This window comes from Alligator mississippiensis, chromosome 3 (assembly GCF_030867095.1).
Source record: "Alligator mississippiensis isolate rAllMis1 chromosome 3, rAllMis1, whole genome shotgun sequence".
Taxonomy (NCBI): domain Eukaryota; kingdom Metazoa; phylum Chordata; order Crocodylia; family Alligatoridae; genus Alligator; species Alligator mississippiensis.
Genome location: NC_081826.1, coordinates 194,358,781 through 194,382,223, shown reverse-complemented (window position 1 = coordinate 194,382,223; position 23,443 = coordinate 194,358,781). Strand labels below are relative to the sequence as shown.

Below are 23,443 nucleotides of genomic sequence, written 5' to 3'. Positions count from 1 at the left end.
TTGCAGACCCTAGAGTCCTGGAGCCGACTCTAGCAGGTTGTGAAATAAAGTGGTGATGACGATGATAGTCTTTGCAGGTCATGGATGATTTTTAACTTTATTACCAAATCCAGCAGACTTTTGGCTTAGGTTAATTAAAAACACCACCAAGGAAAACAAGTCCCTCCAGGCAGCATTCTAACATAATAAAGGACTTTGTCTGTCTGTCTGTCTGTTCATAATGCTTTTGGTCAACTGTGCATACTTACGCTGCCAAAAGGGCAGGCGGCGATTGGCTGCACGGCCCCAAGAGGGGAGGAGGAAGAGGTGGGCAGGGGGCGGAAACAGGCACCCACCCAACAGCTGGCAGGGAGGGGGGGAAAAGAAGGGGGAAGTCCTGCTGCTCAGTGGAGGAGGTGAAGGTGGGCAGGGGAAGGGAACCCCCGCACCTGTGGCTGGAGGAGGAGGCAGTGGCAGCACAGGGAGTGCTTACATGGCTGCTCCTGAAGGGTGAGTGGAGGTGGGGAGTGGGGGGAGGCAGCCATGTAAACACTCCTTCATTATTTTAAATCCATCACTCATGACGGGTAATTGCCTAATATTTTATAGATGTCTAAATGAACTGGGGATGTGGCTCCTTTCATCTCAGTGTCCCCCACCCTCAATAGTAATCCAGACCTTCCCATCCACAGAGATCTTCCAGATCTCCCAACCTGTCACATGATTTCACAAAAACCTTTTTGGACATGAACCAAGCACCTGCTATACCCCAACACTGAACAATCTTGGAGGAAAGCTTGGGCAGATAACACGTTCCCAAATAAACACCTTGTTTCTGAGCCACCAATGCAACAACTGGGTTTCAACCCTTCCATGGAGCGTGTGGACAACCCTTAATAGGATACACACTGGACATGGCTGGTGCGACCACCTGATGTACAAGTGGCACCTAAAAACCTCACCTGGCTGAGACTGTGGAAACCCTGACCAACCCATGGAGCACATAACATCCTGCCTCAGATACAAGTTTGAGAGCAACATCCTGGTGTTACACTCGCTTTCCAGCAGGGCATTGGTCTTGTTGGGGAATTTGGAATTCAAACTTTGATGATAGCTCTTGCTCCTAAAGCCGCATGAAAGAAAGACCCTCTATGTCTGCATAGAGTCATAGAAAATAAGGGTTGGAAGGGACCTCAGGAGGTCATCTAGTCAGTGCAGTGATTCTCAACCTTTTGCATCAACCATTTTGTCAAAAAGCCCTGGTCCCATCATGGTAGAACAAAACCCCACTTTTCCCAAGAAGCGTATTTTTACGCTTACACGCATGTTAGTATTATAATAATCAGTAATGGAAACTTTTAAGTCCCACATACACAACCTTTGCGTCCCACCAGTGGGATGCATCCCACTGGTTGGGAAACACTGATCTAGTGCTCAAAGCAGGACCGTGCCCAACTAGATCATCCCAGCCACGGCTTTCTCTGGCTGGGTCTTCCAGACCTCCGCGGACGGAGAGTGCCTCTAAACATCTCGAGGAAATAGAAAGCACGCTCCTCTGCTGCTCTCTCCATCTCTCTCTAGGTTTGCAAGTGTTGAGCCCTGTTTGGAATTTCTTTCGGATTGGCTAAACTGATCTCAGTGACATCAGCCAACTTACTTTCCATTGGCTGGCTGGTTGCTGGGACTGTAGGGCTTCCAGCTAGGCAATTAACCAGATCTCTGCTGGAAACCCAAGTTGGGAACCTGCCGAGCGGAGAGGCCTGCCACCAAGCCTCCGGCGCGGGGATGCCCCCCACCCTGGGAGCACCAGCGCGGGGCAAGGCTTGGCCCAAGCCAGGCCACTCCGGAGCCTGTCAGCCCTCCTGGGGCTTGCTCCGTGCGCTGCTGCTGCTTCCCCCCCACTCCCTCCTGCCTCTCGCATCGCCCTTTTAACTCGCAGCCCCGAGGATCCCGGAGTAGCACGAGGCGCTAGGAGGGAACATGAGGATTGGCCGGGCTCCTGGTTTCTAGACACACCTCTCATGCTAAAAAAAAAAAGCTCTTCTGACTGGAAGGGGGAGAAGGTAAACAGAGTTGAATCACCCTCCCCGCTGACCAGTTTGGGGGTGGGGGTGGGGGGGTTGCAACCTTACGTGATGGGCTTCTGCGAAATTGCTGCTGAGCAAGAGGATGCCGGAGCAGTGAGCAGCGGCGGGCGAGGGGAGCGCACCCGGCAGCGGGCACAAGGGGGGAAAAGTGTCTCTGCGCCCTGGAGCTTTGTCTGATCTGCCGGCGCCGCGGGTGACAGTGCCGGGAGCCTCCCGCCGCGCCGCGCCGCGCCGCGCCGCTCCGCGGGTGATTGCCGGGGGGGCGGGGGGAGCCACGACACCTTCGGGGCGCTCTGGTTGCGGTCCTTGCAAACGGATGACTTGAGAGCGCCACTCCTCCCGGGAGAGCCTGCCGATAACCCTTCGCTGTGCTTGTTACCAGGGCTGAAGTGCAAGCTGGAGTTCCTGGGGATCCCCGGCAGAGAGGGCCCCCCCCCCCCCCAGTGTAGTACTACGTTGTGGAGGCTGCCTGTGGAAGTCATGGATTGTTACATAAAGCTCCGTGGCTGAGGTCGGCTCCCTGCTCGGATCCTCCCCCACCCCCCGGCTCCTGCCTCTGCAGCCCCAAGGCAGCAGTCTGCTGATTTAAGAAAAGGAAAAAGAAAGAAAAAAAAAAAACCCACAGGGGGAAGGACACAGAAGTTTGCCTGCCCGGATTCTGCTTCTCCTCTTGGGTGTTTACTCGTCTACACCATGTCCGCAGTTGCCTACATGGACTTCGTGGCTGCCCAGTGCCTGGTTTCCATTTCCAACCGCTCTGCGGGGCAGGAGCACGAGCCTCAGGATGCAGAGCTGCTGAAAATGCCTAATGAAGAAGTGACCAAGGAACTGAATGACCCCAGAGATGCCTGGAAGGATTATTGTACGTTGGTCACGATTGCTAAAAGCTTGTTGGACCTGAACAAATACAGACCCCTCCCAACCCCTTCCGTCTGCAGTGACAGTGTAGAAAGTCCAGATGAGGATGTGGGATCAGACAGCGACGTGACCACTGAATCTGGGTCGAGCCCTTCCCACAGCCCAGTGGAAAGACAGGAGTCTGGCAGCGTGCCCACCTCTCTCCTCCACAGTGGAGTGCCTGCAAAGGGGAAACTAGCCACTGAAAAAAGACATAAATGTCCCTACAGTGGATGTGGCAAAGTCTATGGAAAATCCTCCCATCTTAAAGCCCATTACAGAGTGCATACAGGTTAGCTGTGGTCTCTCCTTACAGAGGGGGGCTGTTGGGGTTAACTCAGTGTGACAAGGCAGCACTGACAACGAAAAGGTGATTTTTGTGTCATGCAGGTTGCCACTTCCCTGAAATGCTGCAAGGAATAGAAAAAAGCATTTTCAGGAAGTCGATTGTCCTGGTTTGCACCCTTACTGATTATCTTGTACATGCTAACCTTTTCACCTCCCATCCTCCATGTTTGTGGCTTATTCTTTCTTGTTGTTGTTAGCTACCAGTGCAGTGGCTTTCAGGCTACATCAGGATCTCAAAGTAGCATGTTACTGAAATGACACAGTATATTTTGGATAGAGAGCACCGGGTGTTTTCTTGTCCGTGCGTCAATGAGATTCCCCACCACCCCCCTCCTCCCCTCACCACCACCACCACCACCCTTCCCTGCATCTGTAAAACTAGAAAGATCAGTCCAGTAGAGGAGCTGTTCAGTTCAAATGATGCTATATTTTTTTCTAGGAGACTGGAAAGGATTGACCAAAAACTGCATGAAAGCTGCACATACAACAGGGTTTCATAGGGACTGCATATTAGCCTTCGTTTAGCCTTTTGCTTGCTACCTTCTCTGCTTGCCAAGATGGCTATACATTTGGCCAAGAGTCTCCAGAGGGGTTTTAAATAACTCTGCTTAGTACAGCGTAGTATTTTGACAATACAGTAGATGATGCAATCGTTATATGATTAGCTACCAAGACAGAAATTTCAGAGCTGCTGCATTTGATTCATCCAGTGTGTTAGGACTTGTCCTCTGGAGCTTTGCTGTGAGATGAAGGGCGTGGTCAGTTTTGGAGGTTGTGGATTGATGACGAATTTTACGAATTTTCACAAAGAAACCCATATACTTAACTCCTACATGAATCGGAATATAAGAGGTATGAAAAATAGACAAGGAAGGCAAAGGTAGCTTTAGAGCAAATCCCACTTTTAAAAATGTAACCATCTTTGACAAGTCAAAGCTACTTTTATTTACCATTATAGCATGAACAAAAGTTGTTGGTGGTTAATATTCTAATGCACTCGTCTATCCTGTTTATGAGCCTCTGACAACCAGATTTTCTGATGAAAGGCTGCAGCTCACCGAGTCCTAGGTTACATGAAAGCCACCTTCATGGTAACCAATCTAATTACAACAGTGGCTCTAGGGGAGGAGGGGTGAGCATATTTTTTGAGGACAGGTGTTTTTAAGGAAACACTTACCATTTTCACCAATATTAAGCATGAGAAGAATAAAAGACCAAATTCTTTGCTGTAACTAGGCACCACTTCCATTGACATTAGTGGAATTTTGGTCTGCTGCCACTAGCAGAGATTTTAGCCCATTTTTAAAATAAAAGAAGGCTGCAATACATTCACATGTCTAAAAGGAAAGCTTTTGTTAAAGATTATATAATGACTAGTGCTCAACCCATTTTTATTTTTTAAAGCTATGTGCACTCCATCTGGCTTACTGTTGGTATTTTATAACACCTGTTGAATAATCATTTTGGTCTGTTACCTCAGGTGTACTGTACATTTAACTCCTACATGAATCAGAATATATGACGTATGAAAAAGGAAGGTATGAAAAGGTAGTCAAGGAAGACATACTGGTAATGGGATACAGAAACATTCATTTTTGCTTCCATGTTTTGTACGCAGCATATAGGTTGATAGTGACCAAAAGTAAATTACCAGTATTTCGTGTCAAATGTGGCCCACGTAAAATGAATGTGTGGTTTCAGTTCAGCGCCTAGTGAATATGGGTGCTCACATTTCTCTCCCCTTTTCACATAATGACAAACTGAGGCTAATGTTGTCTTCATTCAGACTGACTGCTCTTCAGTAAAATAATTCTGAGGACACATGACTTAGAAACCTAAGTCCCAGGGATGTTTGATAGGGCATACATGCTAAGCTACTTGATCACATGACAATTTTGCTATTAACCTAACGTTTGACCCCAAATGAGGGCTGTTAAGTCTAAAGGATGGCATGGCATCCCCTTGGCATGGCAACAGGGGAATTCTGCACTGTGCAGCTATCCTTATTACCTTATGTTATAGTTGTTACCACCAATGCTGTCCGGGGGGGGGGGGGGGGGGGTCCCCACAACAAACCATTTGTAACACTGGATGTCTTAATACCATAAAGTAGCTCACATGGTTCTGAGGATGTAGTAGCATGGCAAAATGTTAACCTAGCCACAAAAAGTATCTGCTACAGTCATTCAGATTTCCCGGGCCCTGCTTAAAAATGATAAGCATCGCAACTGTAGACCTTCTTTAACGTGTTCTAGTGCATTAAACTGTAATAGGGATCACAATACTGGGGTATGAAGCTGCTTAAAAGATGCTGGGAATTAAGGTGTCATGTTTGAATGTAGAAAAAAAAAAAGAAAATGAGAAAAAAAGCAAACCCTTCGCAGCACTTTATTTATTTAATTCCAAATCCTGGCATCCTTTTGATAGATGATTTTGTACTTTGCTGAACTTTTATACTGGTTGTAGAGGAGGAAAGGGAGGAAAACATACCTCAAAGTACTGTTATAATATATATGTAATAAAAGCAGCCTTCCTAAGACAGGAGATAGTTAAATATGAATCTCTCAGTTAAAGCGTCATTGAACGGGCTTGCCCATTGGTCAAGCAGTTCTGTTTGTATCACATGGAGAGAGAACTGGCTTTGATTACCAGTCCTCCACTCTCCATGCTGGCAGGGCTCTTGACACAGCATGCTTAGCTCAGAAGGGGGTGGGGTGGATTCGGAGGACTGTTCTATTTCATTCAGTAGCAACTGCTGAGGTTAGTTGAGGTATGTCAATGACTGCCTACGCGAGCAAGGTAAGAATAACCGGCATTCTCTAACTTCTTAGGTTGGTGGTCAAGCCATCTAGCTGAACTTCCAATTGCCTTCCAAGTAAAAGTACTTTGCTGATTGAATATAGTAGTCTTGATTTATAAAATAGTGCATGCAATTTGTGGGAGGAGATTCATAGATTTGCCGACTTCTACACCATGCAAATTATATCAAGACAGACAAGCTGAGAAAGAGAAATCTATGTATGGAAGGACATTCACTGTACTACCACACACTTTGAATTGTTTTTAAACATTTTCAGCCTTTGTGAAAGGCTGGAGAGCAGTAAGACGATATTTCAACTCTGAAGATCATTTGGAAGACAGAGTAGCTAAATGTAACAGCAGCCTTGAAAAACTCTGGTATGCAAAATACAAGGGAAGTTACTTAGTATCATTTCCAGTTAGTTCCCAAATTTCAACTATTCATCCTACTCTAAATTAAAAATTGGATGGACTAGCGCTCTGGGTATTGGCATGCAAACTAGCATGTTGTACATTCCACATCCCTGCCTACAAGCAGTATTAACAGCTTTTAAAGAAGGTTGAGTAGGCACTCATGTGAGGACATGGCCTTAATCCCTATTGTAGGTCTAAGTCAAAATGTTGATACAAGTGTACTGTTGTTCTAAGTAGGGGTTGGCAACCCACAACCCATGGGCCAGATTTGGCCTTTAGGTCCATTGGATCTGGCCTGTGGATGTGGAGCTTCAGCAATATTCAGCAGCAGGGGTACTTTGTTGTGCAGCAGAAGGGGTGCTTGGTCTCCCATGTTGCCACGGGGGCAGGCACCAGCAGCAACTGGTTCCTAATGCATGCCTCTGACTCAGGTTGGGTCATTCCGGCCTGCAGCTAGAAAAGGTTGCCTGCCTCTATTCTAAGTGATTAAATACCAACACAAAAATCCAGGTATATTGATGAGTGATAAGCTGTATATTGAAAAGTTGAGTTTATCAAGAAAACACTTAATTTTTTTAAAAAGAGAGCAATTCCACAAGTACACTGGAGTGTTTTATTAGATATACTAAAGTTATGCATGACTAGACATTGTAGAGCAGGGGTAGGCAAATTTTTCCTGCTATATATATTTCTCTCTTATCTCTATACATCCAGAAACTCTTAAAATCAACCTGGCATTTCTTAATCTGAACTTGTTTTCCAGGCCATCAATTTGATTTGTTGCTGCTTAACAGTTTTCAGTTTAAGTAGATGCATGTCCATTAATTGTTACTCCCTGCCATTCAATTTTTAATATTTGCCCCAGTATATCAATCAAAAATGATTTCATAATTTTTTTCTCAAGCCCATTTTCTGCCATTTTATTAACAGCATCTTTTGTACAAGCATGCTAAGCAAGGCCAAGGAATTGGACATGCATTGCAATGGAGCAAAGCTAAAAACAGTGACATCTTTTAGCAGTCAAAGGAATTAAGTTACAAGAACAAAGGATGAAGGGAGAATTAGAGCTTTTAGTCCCTATAACCACTAATTCAAAACTGACCTCAGTTGAAGAGACTAAAGATAACTCTCCTGATGACCATATGGTTGCCTATATGTTGTGCATTTGATTTGTTCATGCTAATTTCCAAAAGACCAGGTTCTACATCCATCGTGTTTGAATGTAGGGGTGGTGATCTCAACAGAGAGGTGGTGCTAGGGGCAAACAGTTATGGAACTTCATCACGCACTTATTACGTAGGCACACATGCCTTACTTAGGCACAATGCGCACAGGCCCATTGCCACAAGTGTGATTTGGTGAAAAGTAGAACTTGCAGGGTTGGGCTCATGGAGACAAAACTACCTTCTTACCCAAAGCTACTTCCATTACCTGGCAGAAGCACAGGGACTAGGCTACATGGGGAAAGCTCATACTGTTTGTATGGTAGGAATTTAATACTAAATGGAGTCTCATTCTCTATGACTGGAAGCTTGTAGCATTTTTAAATTTAAACCTCTTTTTAAATGGTAAAAATATTTGAAGAAAAGAACAACCTGACATTAAAACACAGCTACCATCTTGCCTAACAAATCCTGTTCAAATATCAGCCTGAAACTTATTGCCAGGTTCCTTGAAACATAGGACTTTTCATTCCATCCAGGAAGAGCACACACCAACTGCTGAAGCTTCCTTAGCCTGATGAAGGGTTTTTGAACCCGAAAACTTGCTTAATAACTATTCTCCAACCATTTGGGTTGGTCTAATAAAAGATATCAAATTCACCCAAGGAACCTTGTCTTCCCTTGAAACATACGATGCACTTGTTAAAATGATTTTTCCCCCCCTAGAAATGGCTTGTGTGTTAAATTTTGGTGAAAGGCATTATATGCACCATAAATATGTCTTTGTCTGATAAGTTTTCTTTTTCTTACAATTGAGTGTCATACAAGGTGGGACATCTTAAATTTAAAGGCATCTTATATTCAAAAGGAATATGGTACTTACTTTTATTGAAGTCTTAGTTTTTGAACTGGGACACTATTCAAAGGCAAGATTTTATGTTTTATGAATTATTGCCAGTACAGCCTATGGTGTGCTGGGCACTTTGTTTAAAAAAAAAAATTAAACATGGGCCTACCCAAAGCAGCCTACAGTCTAACAACTGTAGAGAGTCCAGACTGAGACTGAGAGAGTCCAGAGAAGAGCCACGCGCATGATCAGAGGTTAGGGAAGCAGACCCTACGATGACAGGCTGAGAGCCCTGGGGCTCTTTAGCCTGGAAAAGCGCAGGCTCAGGGGTGACCTGATGGCCACCTATAAGTTTATCAGGGGTGACCACCAGTATCTGGGGGAACGTTTGTTCACCAGAGCGCCCCAAGGGATGACGGCTAGGTCAAATGGTCATAAACTACTACAAGACCGTTTCAGGCTGGACATAAGGAAGAATTTCTTTACTGTCCAAGCCCCCAAGGTCTGGAACAGCCTGCCACCGGAGGTGGTTCAAGCGCCTACATTGAACACCTTCAAGAGCAAACTGGATGCTTATCTTGCTGGGATCCTATGACCCCAGCTGACTTCCTGCCCTTCGAGCAGGGGGCTGGACTCGATGATCTTCTGAGGTCCCTTCCAGCCCTAATATCTATGAATCTATGAATCTATAAACTCTGTCTTAAGGTAAGGGAAGGATATAACAAACTATTTTCTTAATAGATACATGGATGCATGTATTATGTTTACTTGAATACAACATGAGGTTCCCTTTCCCTCCCCCCCGCAAAAAGAGCATTGAGAAATAAAAACTTTGCCTTCAATTTGAGTACCGGTCTGCAGCAAGTGGTGAGTCAGCTCAGGTTTTGGTCCAGGCTTGGGGCTGAAACCAGAGCTGAGCCACCACCTGCCTCGAGTTCGCAACTGGGAGAAACACGGGATATTGCAGACTGGTGGTGAGGGAACAGGGGTGACCTGTGTGTATGACTCAGGGGGGAGTATGGGGGATATTGTACAGCCTGCCTCGGGTAAATACAGTATATATTATGAAAATAGGACATGTAATTTACACTCAGATTTCTCTAAAACAACAAGCTGTACTGTATTTATTCAAAACCAAAACAAGGTCTTTTTCCTCCATTCAACATGGAAGAAAAAAGCCCCTTGTCTTGGATTTGAGGGTGAGGCACTGAGAGGCAGAATGCTGCTGGGGCTCCAGCCTCAACCCAGGCTTAGAGTCAAAGCCACAACATAGAAAATTATAACAAGTTGTATCAATTTTATATGTATAGAATGTAATTATTTGGGGGCAGTCATCTTAAATTTGAAGTCATCTTGGATTCAGGTAAATATGGGTTGCTTTTTTTTTTTTTTTTTTAAAAAGCTTAAAAATTTATAGAGACTTGATGGAAAAAAGTACCTAAGCAAGGCAGACCAGAAGATTCAAGGTGAAGCAAATAAGAAGGCACAGAGAAAGGAATGAAGGATAACATGAGGATAACTAGTCTAGTGGTATAAGAAGAAGGGATGAAGACGGAAAATATCAGACAAGTAGCAGGTAAACTAAATAACTTTAATTTGGTATGGAAGATGACAGAAAGCCAGTAGTGGGGAGTATGGTATCATTCAAACAGCTTTAATTTATCCTTTCACTCCTACTTCCTACCAGTAATGGATATATTGGAACTCTGATTCTAATGAGTAACTATGCTATATCATGTTGTGCTGTGGTTTGGGGAACAATTGGTATATTTCTTCCTAACCTGCCTTTGTCAGTTTGTCTCTCTCACTCCTAATCATTAGGATCACCGTGGATACATACATTTACATTCAGTAAACTACATTGCTGTACTGCACCATACTTGCATTCATACACTGGCAGAGCTGCCAAACTTATATAAATACCTGAGACAGGAAAATATAGACAGAGTCAGAGATTGTCTTCATATACTTTGGATGAATAATCTACTAATGAATTAACAGGAAAATAATGCGTACACAGAATATAGAGGCAACAAGTACCAAGTATGGTACTTACATGTGTTGTAGCTTTGGCCAGGGATCTATTTGAGCAGTTTGGCAGCTAACCACCATTTAATATTCCTAACATACACTATGCATCTAAAATACATCAATGGGTACACAGAGGAACACACCACAATATGAACTACACATTGCTTCAAAAGCAGAGCTAGCTGCATTTTTGTTTACATGACTCTATTAGGTTAGAAAACCTGTCTTTAAGTTTGGTGCATAGGCCAAGTCAGTTCTCTCTCCCCCAAAGAGAAAAACCTCCCCAGTCACATCATATCTCATAGCACAGGGGTTAGGTCAGTCAACTTGGAGGTAGGAAACCTGTTTTTTGAGTTTTGCAGGATCAGAAGAAGGCACTTGAACCCAAGTGTCTCAGGCTGCAGGAGAGCGTATTAACCATTACACCATTCTGGACAAGTGTCTCATTCTGCTGAAACTGTTCTACTTTGTAGAAATAATTAATTATTAATGGGAGTAAGAACACAGACCTAACTCTCCTCCATCCTCAGTGAGCATCCGAACCATCAGGCTGTACAGTCACTCTCTCTCTCTGGTTCAATGAATATTTAATTATTTGTATGAAGTGGAACAGCGTCAACTGGACAGTGAAAAAAAAACTTACCCCAGATTTCTTAAAGGCTGGAGGCTAGGGCATTTGTCTTCTATACGAGTGGCAGGTCCCTGCTCCAAATCAGGAAGAGAGATCTGGAAAGGTTTCTCAGATCTCTCAGCAGTTCACCAGGGGGCTATTGACTATAAAACTTGATACACCTCTCCAAAAACAGATGTTTTGTATTGTGTGGAGGTCCAATCCAGTAAGGAAGACTATCAGTTAAGGCTGTTGGGCAAGAAAGATAAGGTCTTAGAACGAAGTCTGTAACTAAGTCTCTAACTGGAATGTAGGTATGTTCTTGGGCTCTATGCAGCTTAACAATGTCAGGACTTAACTGGTTTTGTATCTTAGGCACCTGAAGGTTAGGCAGAAGCTGAACTGAGGTGTTGACAATCTTAGAAATGCCTAAATAATGGACATGGGTGCCAAACTTCCATTTTAGGCATATAAATCCATTTGTGGCACTCCAACTATTGGTGTAATAATCCCATTTGTGTAAATGATTTGCTCACTGATGTTCTACAGATCAACCCTTGCTGCTTAGATGCTCTGGCTTAATTCCCATCCTTTGCTAGCCCAGGTTCAAGTTTTCCAAAAGCCCCTTACCTACCAAAATAGCACCACCCTCACCTTAAATTTTATTGTGTACTATTTTTTGCCAGTGTCTGGAGGTTTGAGATCACTGCATGGATTTTAACAAGACAATTTACAACATACCTCAGAAGGAAAAGAACTATTTTGCAGGCATCCTGTCAGCTACCCAGAGGTAAATGTCTAGATGCCTGTGAGAGTTCAGCTGCAACTGAACGTTAACTCTGAACACCTTGGATTCTGATTCGAAGTCCACATGCAGTGACCAGGAGAAAATTTATTTGGGGTGGGAAAACAGCAGTGGGAGAAGAGGCCAATGGGCATGTGTATGAAAGCATACAATAACAGCAGTCATTAAGGGTAAAGAGGAAAACCAGCCCTATTTCTTTTCCTGCAATGAACTGGACCATATCTTGGCACTCATCCATCTACAGAGCCTGAGGTATTTTGGAGGCACAGACAGCACCAGGCTGAATACTGGATCAAGAAAGGAGGAAATGTTCATCATGGTCCAGTCCAAGGCAAGGGATGTGGGCCAGGACAAGCAGGGTCCTCAAGACCTTACCAGGATCTCATGACCTCTTGGACAAGGGCAGCTCCAGCTCCGGTAGCCAGACAGATTCAAGTGGGCTGGGAGACCAAGGGGTATATAAGGTATGTTGTTTTTTATTATGTGTACCAGTTGGGTTGATTTGGCATGATATGAACACGGGAAGATGTGTCTGGTGCTTTATAAATACTGCTTCATTCTTGTGGGTGCTTACAGTCTCAAAGAATAACAGAAGCCGCCCCCCCCCTTGGTTCTGCACCACAGCATAATGGGCATCTTCCTGGGCCCACCTTCCCTTCCTCCCCCAGTTTAGATACCTCTGTTATGGAACAGATGGAGAGGTCAGGACATTAGTTCTCCATGTCTGGCTACAACAGGTGTCTCAAATAAGGACAGATGCCTCAGGCATGGGATGCACAGTATCTAACTTAGCCAGGTTGCACGGTCAGACTCAAAATGAAGGTTAACGAGAAAAGCATCAAATCTTGTTGACAAGTCAAATCTTGAAACATACTAAATGTCAGAGCAGGAAAATATTAATGAAATGAATTACATCATAGTCAGCCTGATTCCACCAGGTATGTGACATTATCCATTGGCCCATTTGTCCAGCAAGAGCATCTAGCTAGGTATCCAACTCATATAGTTGCAAATATACTTAATTCTATCATTCTCTTTAATGCATAAACACTACTTGAAAGCAAACTACTTTGAATTAACTAGTAGTAAGGCTGTTAAAACATCACCTTGTCCATCTCCAGTGCTACCAGCCAACAAATTTTACTGAGAGCTCTAGCAAAGATAATTTATCTTAACTTTTTCCTCTCTTCTCCAAGTGATCCCCAGAAGTCTTTTATAAAATTCAGCACTCACCTAGTCTTAGCAATTAAATTAAAAGATATTTTCCACATATCCCCAGAGAAGGTCACTATAGCTCTCCCATCCTAGAGCCTGCTTACTTATCTACTATGAGAATAACTCAAGTGCAAGATTAGTAGCTTTGCTCTCAACCTGTTGAAACCAGTGGTATCATTTTTTTCTCTTCTGGAATCCTTAGTCTAAAGATTCACTACCAGCTTTTTGTCTGGACTGAGTAATCTCTTTTGAGCCAACTGAGATTCAGCTCCTAAATCTTCCCTCTGCCTCCCTCCCTCCCTCAACCCTAAATAATTGATTTTAAATTGGGGGAAAAAGTATTGGTTTATGCTCTTACCATCTTGAATATTAGTAGTACATACCATCTCTTTCCAGTGAGACTCCGAAATGAGAAAGTGACTAGAAAGGAGTATTTTTTCATTGCATTCTTTGGAATACTGAGGATTATCTGTACCATTAATAAGTTTATTAACAACGTTCTTATTGTTCATTTCAGAAACTGCTGCAGCAGCAGGACTACCACATGGAAATGCTGGCACATCACAGAGCAGGAGAATAGCAACAGGAATCACAACTGGCTAAATACTTGATCATCTCATTGGAAGGAAATAGAAAATGACTAGCAGATGGGCATGCAAAGGCGCTTTTATACAATTTTTAGATTCAAGGAAGAAAAAGCTGGTCGTTTTGGGAAAGATGAGACTAATTTAGGCAGGAGAACAGAGAATCAATGATGGAATGTATACGGCATGATAACAAAATGAGACTGCTGAAGCAAGAGGACTTTTGATTCCAGAGAATAGATGCAAAGGCAAAGGCATATGCCACTTCCTATGATGCTCAGAACCACAGCCAGCATGTACTAGACTGCCTCATGCCTGTTCCCTCTCTCCCCAGTACTTTCATGACATTCCTTGTTGCATCCCTGGCAGCAAACAGAACAAAGAACCAGTATTTTCTAGATGTGAACTTTATAACTGCAAACATACTTTCTGTGCAATTTGTTATTTTTCTCCTTCTTACTTATGTCAGCTGGCTTGTGTATGCTTTTAAATAAAGTTGATTTGCATCATTTATCTCATTTATCTATACTTTAATCTACACACAGTGCATCACCACTCCAGTACATCATGCTCTTGCTTACCCAGCTTTAAAAAAAAAATCAAACCAATAAGTAATTTAAGAAGTGCATCCTGCCACATGATGCAAACCCACCACTAAAAGACAATATTTAATAACAATAATTGTCAGCACTTAATTCTGCCTGCCTCAAGGAACAACATTATTTATCACCTCTTCTCTCTGTCTTGGACTAGATATCAGAACAAATCTAATAAATATAGCATAGACCAGGTGAAGGCAGGGTTAACACCCAATTCAGCTTCAGGTGGCACTGGCCATCTCCTTGCATAAACATATACTAATGCCTGTCTCAACTTCCTCAGTCTGTGGGCTCTTAAACACCTACCTGTAGTTTCAGTAAATGCTGGACAAAATGCAACAGGCATTGTCCATCTTTGCTGATTGCACAATCACTGCATGTCAGCAGGTTCTTCCACCTCACTTTACAAAGCCTCCTAAATACACACACTACACACTACCACATTCTGCATCTGTCAAATCAACCATTTTAAATCGCTCTCTCTCAAGGTTTGTGTTATCAGTTATAACCCCATAAACCAGGGATAACAGTGAATTTGCAGGCTTACAAAAGAATCACTGAGGGCCTGGAGAAGAGTTTTGCCCCTGCCCATGCGCACACACACTTTCTGCCTTCTTTTGAGCCGTGTATAGATGAAACAGGGCCCTAAATTGAAGCAGTGGGTTTTTAAAAACACTGCTTCAATTTAGGGCCCTTTAAACCCCCATGTCGTGCACACACCCGAACTACCTGGCCTCTCCGGCAACGGGGAGGGGAAGGTGAGCGGCCAGCAAGCTGAGCGGTCCCTGGGCTATGGGGGGGGGGGCTTGGTGCCTCCCCCTATGGCAGCGGCAGGCCTCCCCAGGTGGCACCCACCCACAGGCACCTGGCTCAGGTGGTCCTGGGAGGCACCACAACCACAGAGGGAAGCAGCAGGCCCCCGCTCAGCTCAGGCAGGCAGGCAGGCTCCAGAGCAGGGGGGAAATTATAAATAAAGATCAGGCTTGCCGCTTCTTTTTTCTTGGGCAGAGTCTGCCTTCCCAGGCTGCTTCCAGGCTGCCTGCATGGGCTTCCTGCATGGGCTTCCTGCACAGCCCCTGACCTGCACAGAGCCCGGTGCTTTGCTCTGCAGCTGTAGGGGCAGCAAACAAACTCCTTGGAGGAGTTTTAGTTTCCTGCACCCAAAGTCATTTAAGGCACATTATGCTGCCAAATTTGCTACAGCGGCTGGAATCACAGTGCAATACACAGCCGACACATGCAACCACTGACACCATTAAAGTGGTGCAAAAGCATTTAACCCACTTTAAAGTGTTGTGCACACATGCCCCTCATTTTGTCTACATGCGGCCTTGAAAAGCTTAGAGTTTGACTATTTCCTTATATTAGGCACTATGCCTGGCTAACTTATGTACACATTTAGAAAGCATCCTTGACAATCCATTAAGGCTTACATCACCAAGGAGTTAAACTTTTCTGTCAGTGTATTCCTAGACTGGGGAGAGGGGTCAGGGTAGATAAAATACAGCTAGGTTCCATCAATAGTGCTTCATACTTCAGGACGCACAAAACTGTTCATATCCTGTACTGATGTCTGGCAAATCTGCCACCTTAACCACATGCCCCACCAACACTCTGCATTGCCTTACTTTCACCACACCAAAAGCTACACCAGCATCAAGTTTCTAGCCAGCAGAGGAACAGAGCAGATGAACAGTAGCTCTAATCTGTGATGACTACAGAGTTGGATTAGTTTCCACAGAGGCAAAGAAAATCCCCTTTTTATATTCAAAAACTCTACAGTAACTGCTCCTTATCCTGAGCCTTGAGAACAGCTTGATTCCTTCAGTCTGTGACCCTGACCCCAAAACAGTACTTTTCTGAGCAACATTTTTATTGAAGTAGTACAGGAAATGGTTACGCAAGAGGAAAGTGGTGAGTCCCAAATCTTACCAATGGTCTTATTTCTCTGGCTTGCTGCTATTTCAGGGATACCATCAACTTGCCTCTTCTGGGCTGCTTGAGACCCTTAGTGATTACTTTTCAGGCGTTCCAGTAGAAAATGTTCTGCCTGAGCCAAGAATGAGCTTGGACAATTCCTCCTTATTTCCATTTTAAGTTCATGCTTTAGTCATCACTGAGCTGCTTTGGGAGTGAAGGAATTTTGACCTGTTCTTCCACAATTCCCCCTGGGGGGTCCCAGGCAGCTTTTCCCATAAGCCACTGCTTCAAGAAGCTATGACAAACTGTGAGAAAGGTAGTAAAAAAAAGGCCATGCAAGTGAAACGCTCAGCTAAAGTGCTGTGTATGGATTCAGGGTAAAATTAAAGCCAAAAGAGGGTGTTAATATTACTACTTCACTATTTGCTCCTTATAGGGAAGCACACTCAATAATTCTATTGGTCCAGTAAACAAATACAATTTGAATTAGCTTCTTCAAAGACAATAACTATTCAAAATGACTTTCAACCGTACCAAAGAACTTTGCAAAACTAAAGATCCAAAGATTGGACTTAATGCAAAGGAATTTCTCTTTTCTCCTCTCCATTACTGTTCAAGGGCGACTTAGTATTTTTCTACTACCGTCATCCTTCATGACCAAAGGCCAGTGGGTTTCCTAAGATGATTCTAAATCTCAGTAAGGATGAGGAGATAACTCTGAAGCCATGTCATAGAAAGCAGAAGAGTCCTGCTTTTAACAATATTTGCAGAGTCTAATCTAAATTCATACCACATCCTTTTCATTTGGGGAGAAACATTCCCCCGGTAGTACATTCCCTTCTCAAGGCAAAAAATCCTCCTATCAAGATACACCACATAGCTAATTAGAATCTAAACCATCATGAGATATATTGTAAGCAACAATACTTCACCCACCAGAGTAAGCTCTTAACTAAGGTCTAAGGCAGGGGCTGGCAATCCCTAGCATGTGTGCCAGAGCATGGCATGTGAAGGCATTTTGCTTGGCCCATGCGCCTCAGAGCAGACAGCAGGGAAGAGGCCAGGGCGTTACTGCCACAACAAGGATCGGGCCCCTTGCAGTTTCTTCACTTTTTATCCCTGGCACACGAACATCTTACAAATCAAGGTTGTGGCTGTTTTTAGCACTCTGCCCACAAATGTTGCTGACCCCTGATCCAAGGTCTTCAAGCTGCAATGTCCTGACTAAATCTCAGACTGCCTACATTCCACCATCTTTCTTCCTGACATTGCTCATGCTTTTGATACTACCCAATCATCCTCTCCCTCAACATCTTATTTGGGCCCTGGTATTATACTCTTCCTTTTCCTGCATTTCTAAACATTCTTTACAAAACTCTAGTCTTACCCCTTCTCTCTCTACCACTTCCATGGGACTACTTCCCAACATTTTTATTGCAAGCTACTTTCTTTAGTAATTTACAAATGTGAGATAAGATTGAATGCTGTGCCAAATTCACAGCATCAAGAATTACTGCAGTTCTTGAATTTCTTCCCGATTGTTCCAAGATGAAAAAATGCATGGGAAGATTATTTTATATTTTGAGGTAGACTATAAATAGCTGTCAAAAATCTCCATTTATATTCCCATCAGAAAGAAAATTAAGGCCTCAGAATGTACTAGTACATAATGGTATGACTAGAAGTCTGCTTGCCAGTTTTCAATTACTACTCCCTCCAATGGACAGTCAGTGGTCCAGGCTCTGAAGTACTGGGTAGTGCAGAACATTTGTGACTTGTATTTTAGACCATTCACAGATTATGTTTAGGGATGCTGGGTACATAAGGACGCTTACAACAACTATTGTTCATTCTTAAAACCTTCATTTTTAAGAGTGTTCAGCAATTCACTTTTGTTTAAGGTGACAGATTCTGCTCCTCATCCTAGGCAGCACACATCTGCATTGAGAGGTCTGTTGGTAAAGAAAAAGTAATTCTCTGCCTGGGACATTTGTTTTCATTGACCCCCAATTAGCTGGTCAGAAAACTGAGAGTCTTTGTTTTTTCCTGTTAGATAATGGGTCCTTTGGAGGGTATGTTCTCACAGCTACGGATCACTTTTAGTGAAATAGATGTCCTAGAAAACTATTCGTATACCATCCCCTCCCCATGTCCCCTTCCCCAAAAAGTACTGATGTTGTTTAAAAAATTATGCAGTTCAACATTTGAAAATACAAATTCACACAAACCAATCTGTCACATGAAAGATCAAAAGCTTACACCCTCATGGAAACTGTCCAGATGAATAGTAAATATAAAAAGTGTCCTAATTGGCATCCCCCCACCCAGACCTTAATGATGACTTCGACAATGTTAAGGCAGAATCACATCACAAACATATGGAATGCCAGGAATGCATGAGGCTGCAAGTTTTGTGAAGCTAGGCCACATATGGTTCATTTGGTTTCAGGTGTAGGTGACAGTGAAACCTCATGAAGCACTAGAGTCTGTTATCAGCAGCACTGTGGGCATAGTTTCTCTTTTCAGGTGTCCTGATGCTGCCTTGACTGTTATTCAACATTTTATTATTTATCATACTCTAATATTGTTTGGTATTGTTCTGCTCAGATGTTTTTTTAACTGAATTTTTCGCCCTTAACTTTTCTTCTCGTTCCCCTCCTGCAGGTGAACGCCCATTCCCTTGTACATGGCCTGATTGCCTTAAAAAGTTCTCTCGTTCAGATGAGCTGACTCGACACTACAGAACCCACACAGGCGAGAAACAGTTCAGATGCCCACTCTGCGAGAAGCGGTTCATGAGGAGCGATCACCTGACGAAGCATGCCCGTCGCCACACTGAGTTTCATCCAAGCATGATCAAGAGATCAAAAAGATCAGTTACCACCTCATTTTGAATAACGGACTACACTGGGGGGGGAGGGGAAACAACACTGGCAAAGACGTAACCGAACAGCACAAGTCTGCCACTGTACAGTTAATGTTCCCTACTTGCATTTTTAAAGCACATGTAGCTAACATTCAGAATAAATTTTTTGTCCCCCTGTGCTGGTAACAACAGTCTTAAAGGAGTGAATTGCTAAGTGAGGGTGGGGGCAGGGATGGGGGTCAGATAACAACTTTATTTTGTAATTTAAAGAATCAACACTGGTGTATATATGTCTGACTGGGTGGTTTGACCTGTGATACCACAGTAGTGACTCCAAGGTCTTTGTGATTGCTGTGTCAAACATGTTTTGTTGAACAATGTATGCTGCTTGTATTTAAAATTTGTTTAGTAAAACCACTTTCCAAGTCACTTAAATAATTCTCAACAAAACTCCATAGCACATTTTAGAAGTGGGTTTACTTCTATCTCAGAATGATCCATCATTTAAAGACTGTTAAGAAAAAAACATTACATCTGTTACTAATAATATCTGATTGATATACAAAAATTAGTTGAATTTATACTAAAGAAGACCATTAAGTAACTGGGTCTTTTTAATTTTTCTTTGTATGAACTATACTTTTGAATATTAGCTGCACTTTTTCCAATAAAAATGTCTATAACTTAAGCTGATACTTAAAGCAAAAAAACAAAACAAACAAAAAAAAACCCAAAATGGAACACACAAAAATACTCAAGACTTTTTCTGACAATATGAGTACTTAGCTCGATTATTCAGTTGCCAGGAAAAAAAAATATAAGTCAGCCTAAATAACATGGCAGGGGAATGAGAATAGAAACACACCTCTCGTAATTTCATTTGAGAATATATACCGTACTGTACTATATAAATGCCACTAACAGTGCTTTACTCTGCTGTGTTTTGTTTGAACGGATGCATAACAGCAGCTACCATCTTCAAAATGCTGCTTTTTTAACAGGTTTTTTTCTTCTTTTTCATACATTTGCCTTAAAGATTTATTCTCTTCATACATTTGCCTAACTCCTGTAAAATCCAATGGGAAACGTATGTGCTTACGGAGAGACTAGACCTTTCCGTAACAGCACTCTGCTAATGGAAACAGCTAAAATAATTTTCAAGAGCACTTTACAGAGGCTCCTATATCTTCTCATAGCTGTTGTATAAAGCATAGGGGGAAAATATGAGATAATTGGAAGACATGTCATAATATTCGTATGACATACACTTCACTGCTATGAACGTTGTATTATACCAGTGTGTCATACCTGACACATTTAACTATAATGGCAATATTGCATTCATTTAAAGGCTGGTTTACTCTGTAAGAGTAGAAACAACTTAGAAGGAAAACATAAAGTCATATGCATTATCTAAGAATTTCTTTGCTTATGTTAAAAGAATGAACTCTAAGGTGGTTATAATGGATTTTTCCCTCCCTATCTATTCAGATGGTGGAGTATTATGTTTACACACTTTTCTTTCAAGAAACATTCTTTTCAACTTTGTTTTTGACCCTTCTTCAAGCAGAGGAAGGGGAGGTGCAGCCCTACTTTAGGCACTCAGGGCCAAGTTCAACAATGGAGTAATCACACTGAAGTTAATGGTGCTTACACTGAGGATGAATTTGGACCCTCTTGTAAACTTTTGTACATAAAAATCTTGTTAGTACACTTGCAATTATAGTATCTTCTTATTGTTTTACCTGATAAAAAGCTTGCTTCCTAGAAACAAACAAAAATCAACTCAGAGAATAGAGTATTTTCTTCTAAAATTATATATGCTTTCAGCATTAGAAATCGGTTCGCAAATAGTGTTTTTACCTGTGTAGTTCATTATAAATTCCATCCATGTGAAGAGAACTGCTTTTAAGGCATTAGGGATATTGAGCAGTCTGTGGAATAAAAAGGGATGAGTTTTCTTCAGTGAAAACATCAGGAAACCAAGCACACTTTCTACCTCCGTTTCAGCTTTTGAAACATTTATTTTAAATACCAAACATTAATTTCTGGTGTCCAAAATAAGCTGTAAGGACATTTGTTCTTCCTAATAAAATAGATAGCCCAATGAGTTCTACTGACCTAGTATAAAAATATTTACCAGTACTGTTAATGCTGCCCTGTTAAGTGAGGTCAGGACTACATGTAACCAAGTGACTCAATATTTTACACCCATCTCAGCTTCTGTACTGAAAGCGTTAATACAAAGCCTAGAGTCAGTCCTGCAGACTAACTATACTGTTGCAGATTAACTATTTTGTGGGAAAAGTGCAGGATTTAAACAAATTAAAGGTCTGATCTTATGAAATGCTAAACACCCTTCCCTCCCATTTACTATATTGGGAGCTGCAGCTGATAAGAATCTTGTTTAAAATGAAAAAAAAACCCAACAAAAATGACCTCTAAATTACCAGTAGAAACCTAAGTACAGATGTGGCTGTCCAAGGTTAGTCATGCAAACCTGAATATTTGGGGCAGAACATACATTTCTACCCCCAAACATTTGTTTTTCAAGTTCTATAAAAAGTAGTGTATTCTCCCATATATGATGATGGAAAGTATAAACTCGTGTCTATGTTACTTGCAATAAAATCAAGTTTATAAGAATTTCCAAACAGGAACAAACATTTGAATTTGTGTTAGTATATACCGTATCTTGGTATGGTCCAACGGGACATGGTTCATTAATCACTAATGAAAACATAAATAAAGATTGTTTTTTAGTAGAAATAAATATTTGATTTAATGTGTAAAGCAAACTACAGGATAGTCATTTGTATCCTAAACTGAATTTTTGGAAGAGACGGTGGCAGGTGGTGGAAAAGAAAGAAAAATCAGGTTCTCTAATATATGTACTTGTCATACTATTGGAAATACTATAGACTGAAGTTAGGACAGCTCTTCTCAGTTACAAAAGCCCTTCACTATTGCATAGAGAAGCCATGGCTTTAAAAAGGTATAGCTATACAATATACTTCTTTTGTGAACAATTTTTCATGACTTGCATTACAGGTCTGTTTTCAGTTTGCAGATGGACTTAGTCCAGTATGCACCAGACTGGACACACAGTTCAAAATGCTGTTTTACAGATTAATGATCTGTAACACTGTATAATACCAACCTTTACAACAGTTTAATCAGTTTTATTTTTGTACAGTATTCGTATCCTTTATAAGTTATTTTGCCGTCCTGTTTTGTAAATCACATGAAATTGTACAAACAAGTAGGTCTAGGTGTTTTTGTACATATGTATATAAATTGTCCAAATAAAAAAAACTAAAAATGAATCTTCTTGTTGAGAATGATTTAAGTCAAGAGTGTGACTGCAGAAAGCAATTTGAATGATTAAAAACAAATACTCTCATGACAATGTGTTGAGAAAAGGTCCGGATACTCTATTCTTCAAATACATGATTTCAGATTTTCAAAATTGACTTTGCTAATTAACCATATACAACTTACTGAAATTATGTGTGTAGCCCAAGCCCTGGTCAGTCCTGAAAAATCATAGAATTATAGAAAATGAGGTTTGGAAGGGACTTCAGGAGGTCATTTAGTCCAACCTCCTGCTCAAAGCAGGACCATCTCCAACTAGATCATCCCAGGCAAGGCTTTGTCCAGCCGGGCCTTAAAAACCTCCAAGGATGGAGACTCCACAACCTCTCTCGGTAACCTGCTCCAGTGTTTTATTACCTTCCACGTGAGAGTTTTTCCTAATATCTAACCTGAACTTCCCTTGCTGCAACTTGAGACCATTGCTCCTTGTTCTGTCATCTGCCACCACTGAGAACAGTCCAACTCCATCATCTTTGGAACCACACTTCAGGTACTTGAATGCTGCAATTAAATCCCCCCTCACTCTTTTCTTCTGCAAACTAAATAAGACCAGTTCCTTCAGTCTCTCCTCATAAGCAGAGATCCTGGTTTTCCATGATAAAAAAAAAAAAAAAAAAAAAAATCACAATTTCTCTGATAAAAAATTGCAAATTCTCCGATAAAAATCCCAAAACCCATGGTTAAAATAAAATGCCACCCACAGCCCTACTGGTGTCCCTCACTAATCCCCCCACAGCTCCCCATCCCTGCTTGTGCCCCTTGCCACCCACCCATAGCCTGTGCCCCACAGCCCTGCTGGGGGGGCCCCTAGCTGCCAGGGCCGGTGACCCAGGTCCGCAGTCCCCTGCCCCCAACAGAAGGCAGTGGCTGCTGCAGCAGGAGCATGAGCAGGCTCCTGCCTGCA

General features: G+C 42.4%; 1 protein-coding gene across 4 annotated transcripts; it reads left to right on the top strand.

The window, feature by feature from the left end:
• Positions 1-2,062: 2,062 nt before the first annotated feature.
• On the top strand, positions 2,063-22,490 carry KLF9 (KLF transcription factor 9). 4 transcript variants are annotated; one of them, XR_001373618.3, is made up of 4 exons: positions 3,167-3,255; positions 9,937-10,110; positions 11,862-12,444; positions 13,713-14,292. XR_001373618.3 is itself a non-coding variant. In XM_006265196.4 (2 exons), the coding sequence occupies exons 1-2, from the start codon at positions 2,760-2,762 to the stop codon at positions 19,190-19,192; spliced, it is 726 nt and encodes a 241-aa protein (XP_006265258.1). In that variant the 5' UTR covers positions 2,063-2,759; the 3' UTR covers positions 19,193-22,490. The 4 variants fall into 4 exon arrangements, 1 of the variants encoding a protein (XP_006265258.1); XR_002087259.2 differs by having other exon boundaries at positions 9,937-12,444; XR_002087260.2 differs by lacking the exon at positions 9,937-10,110 and having other exon boundaries at positions 3,171-3,255.
• Positions 22,491-23,443: the final 953 nt, after the last annotated feature.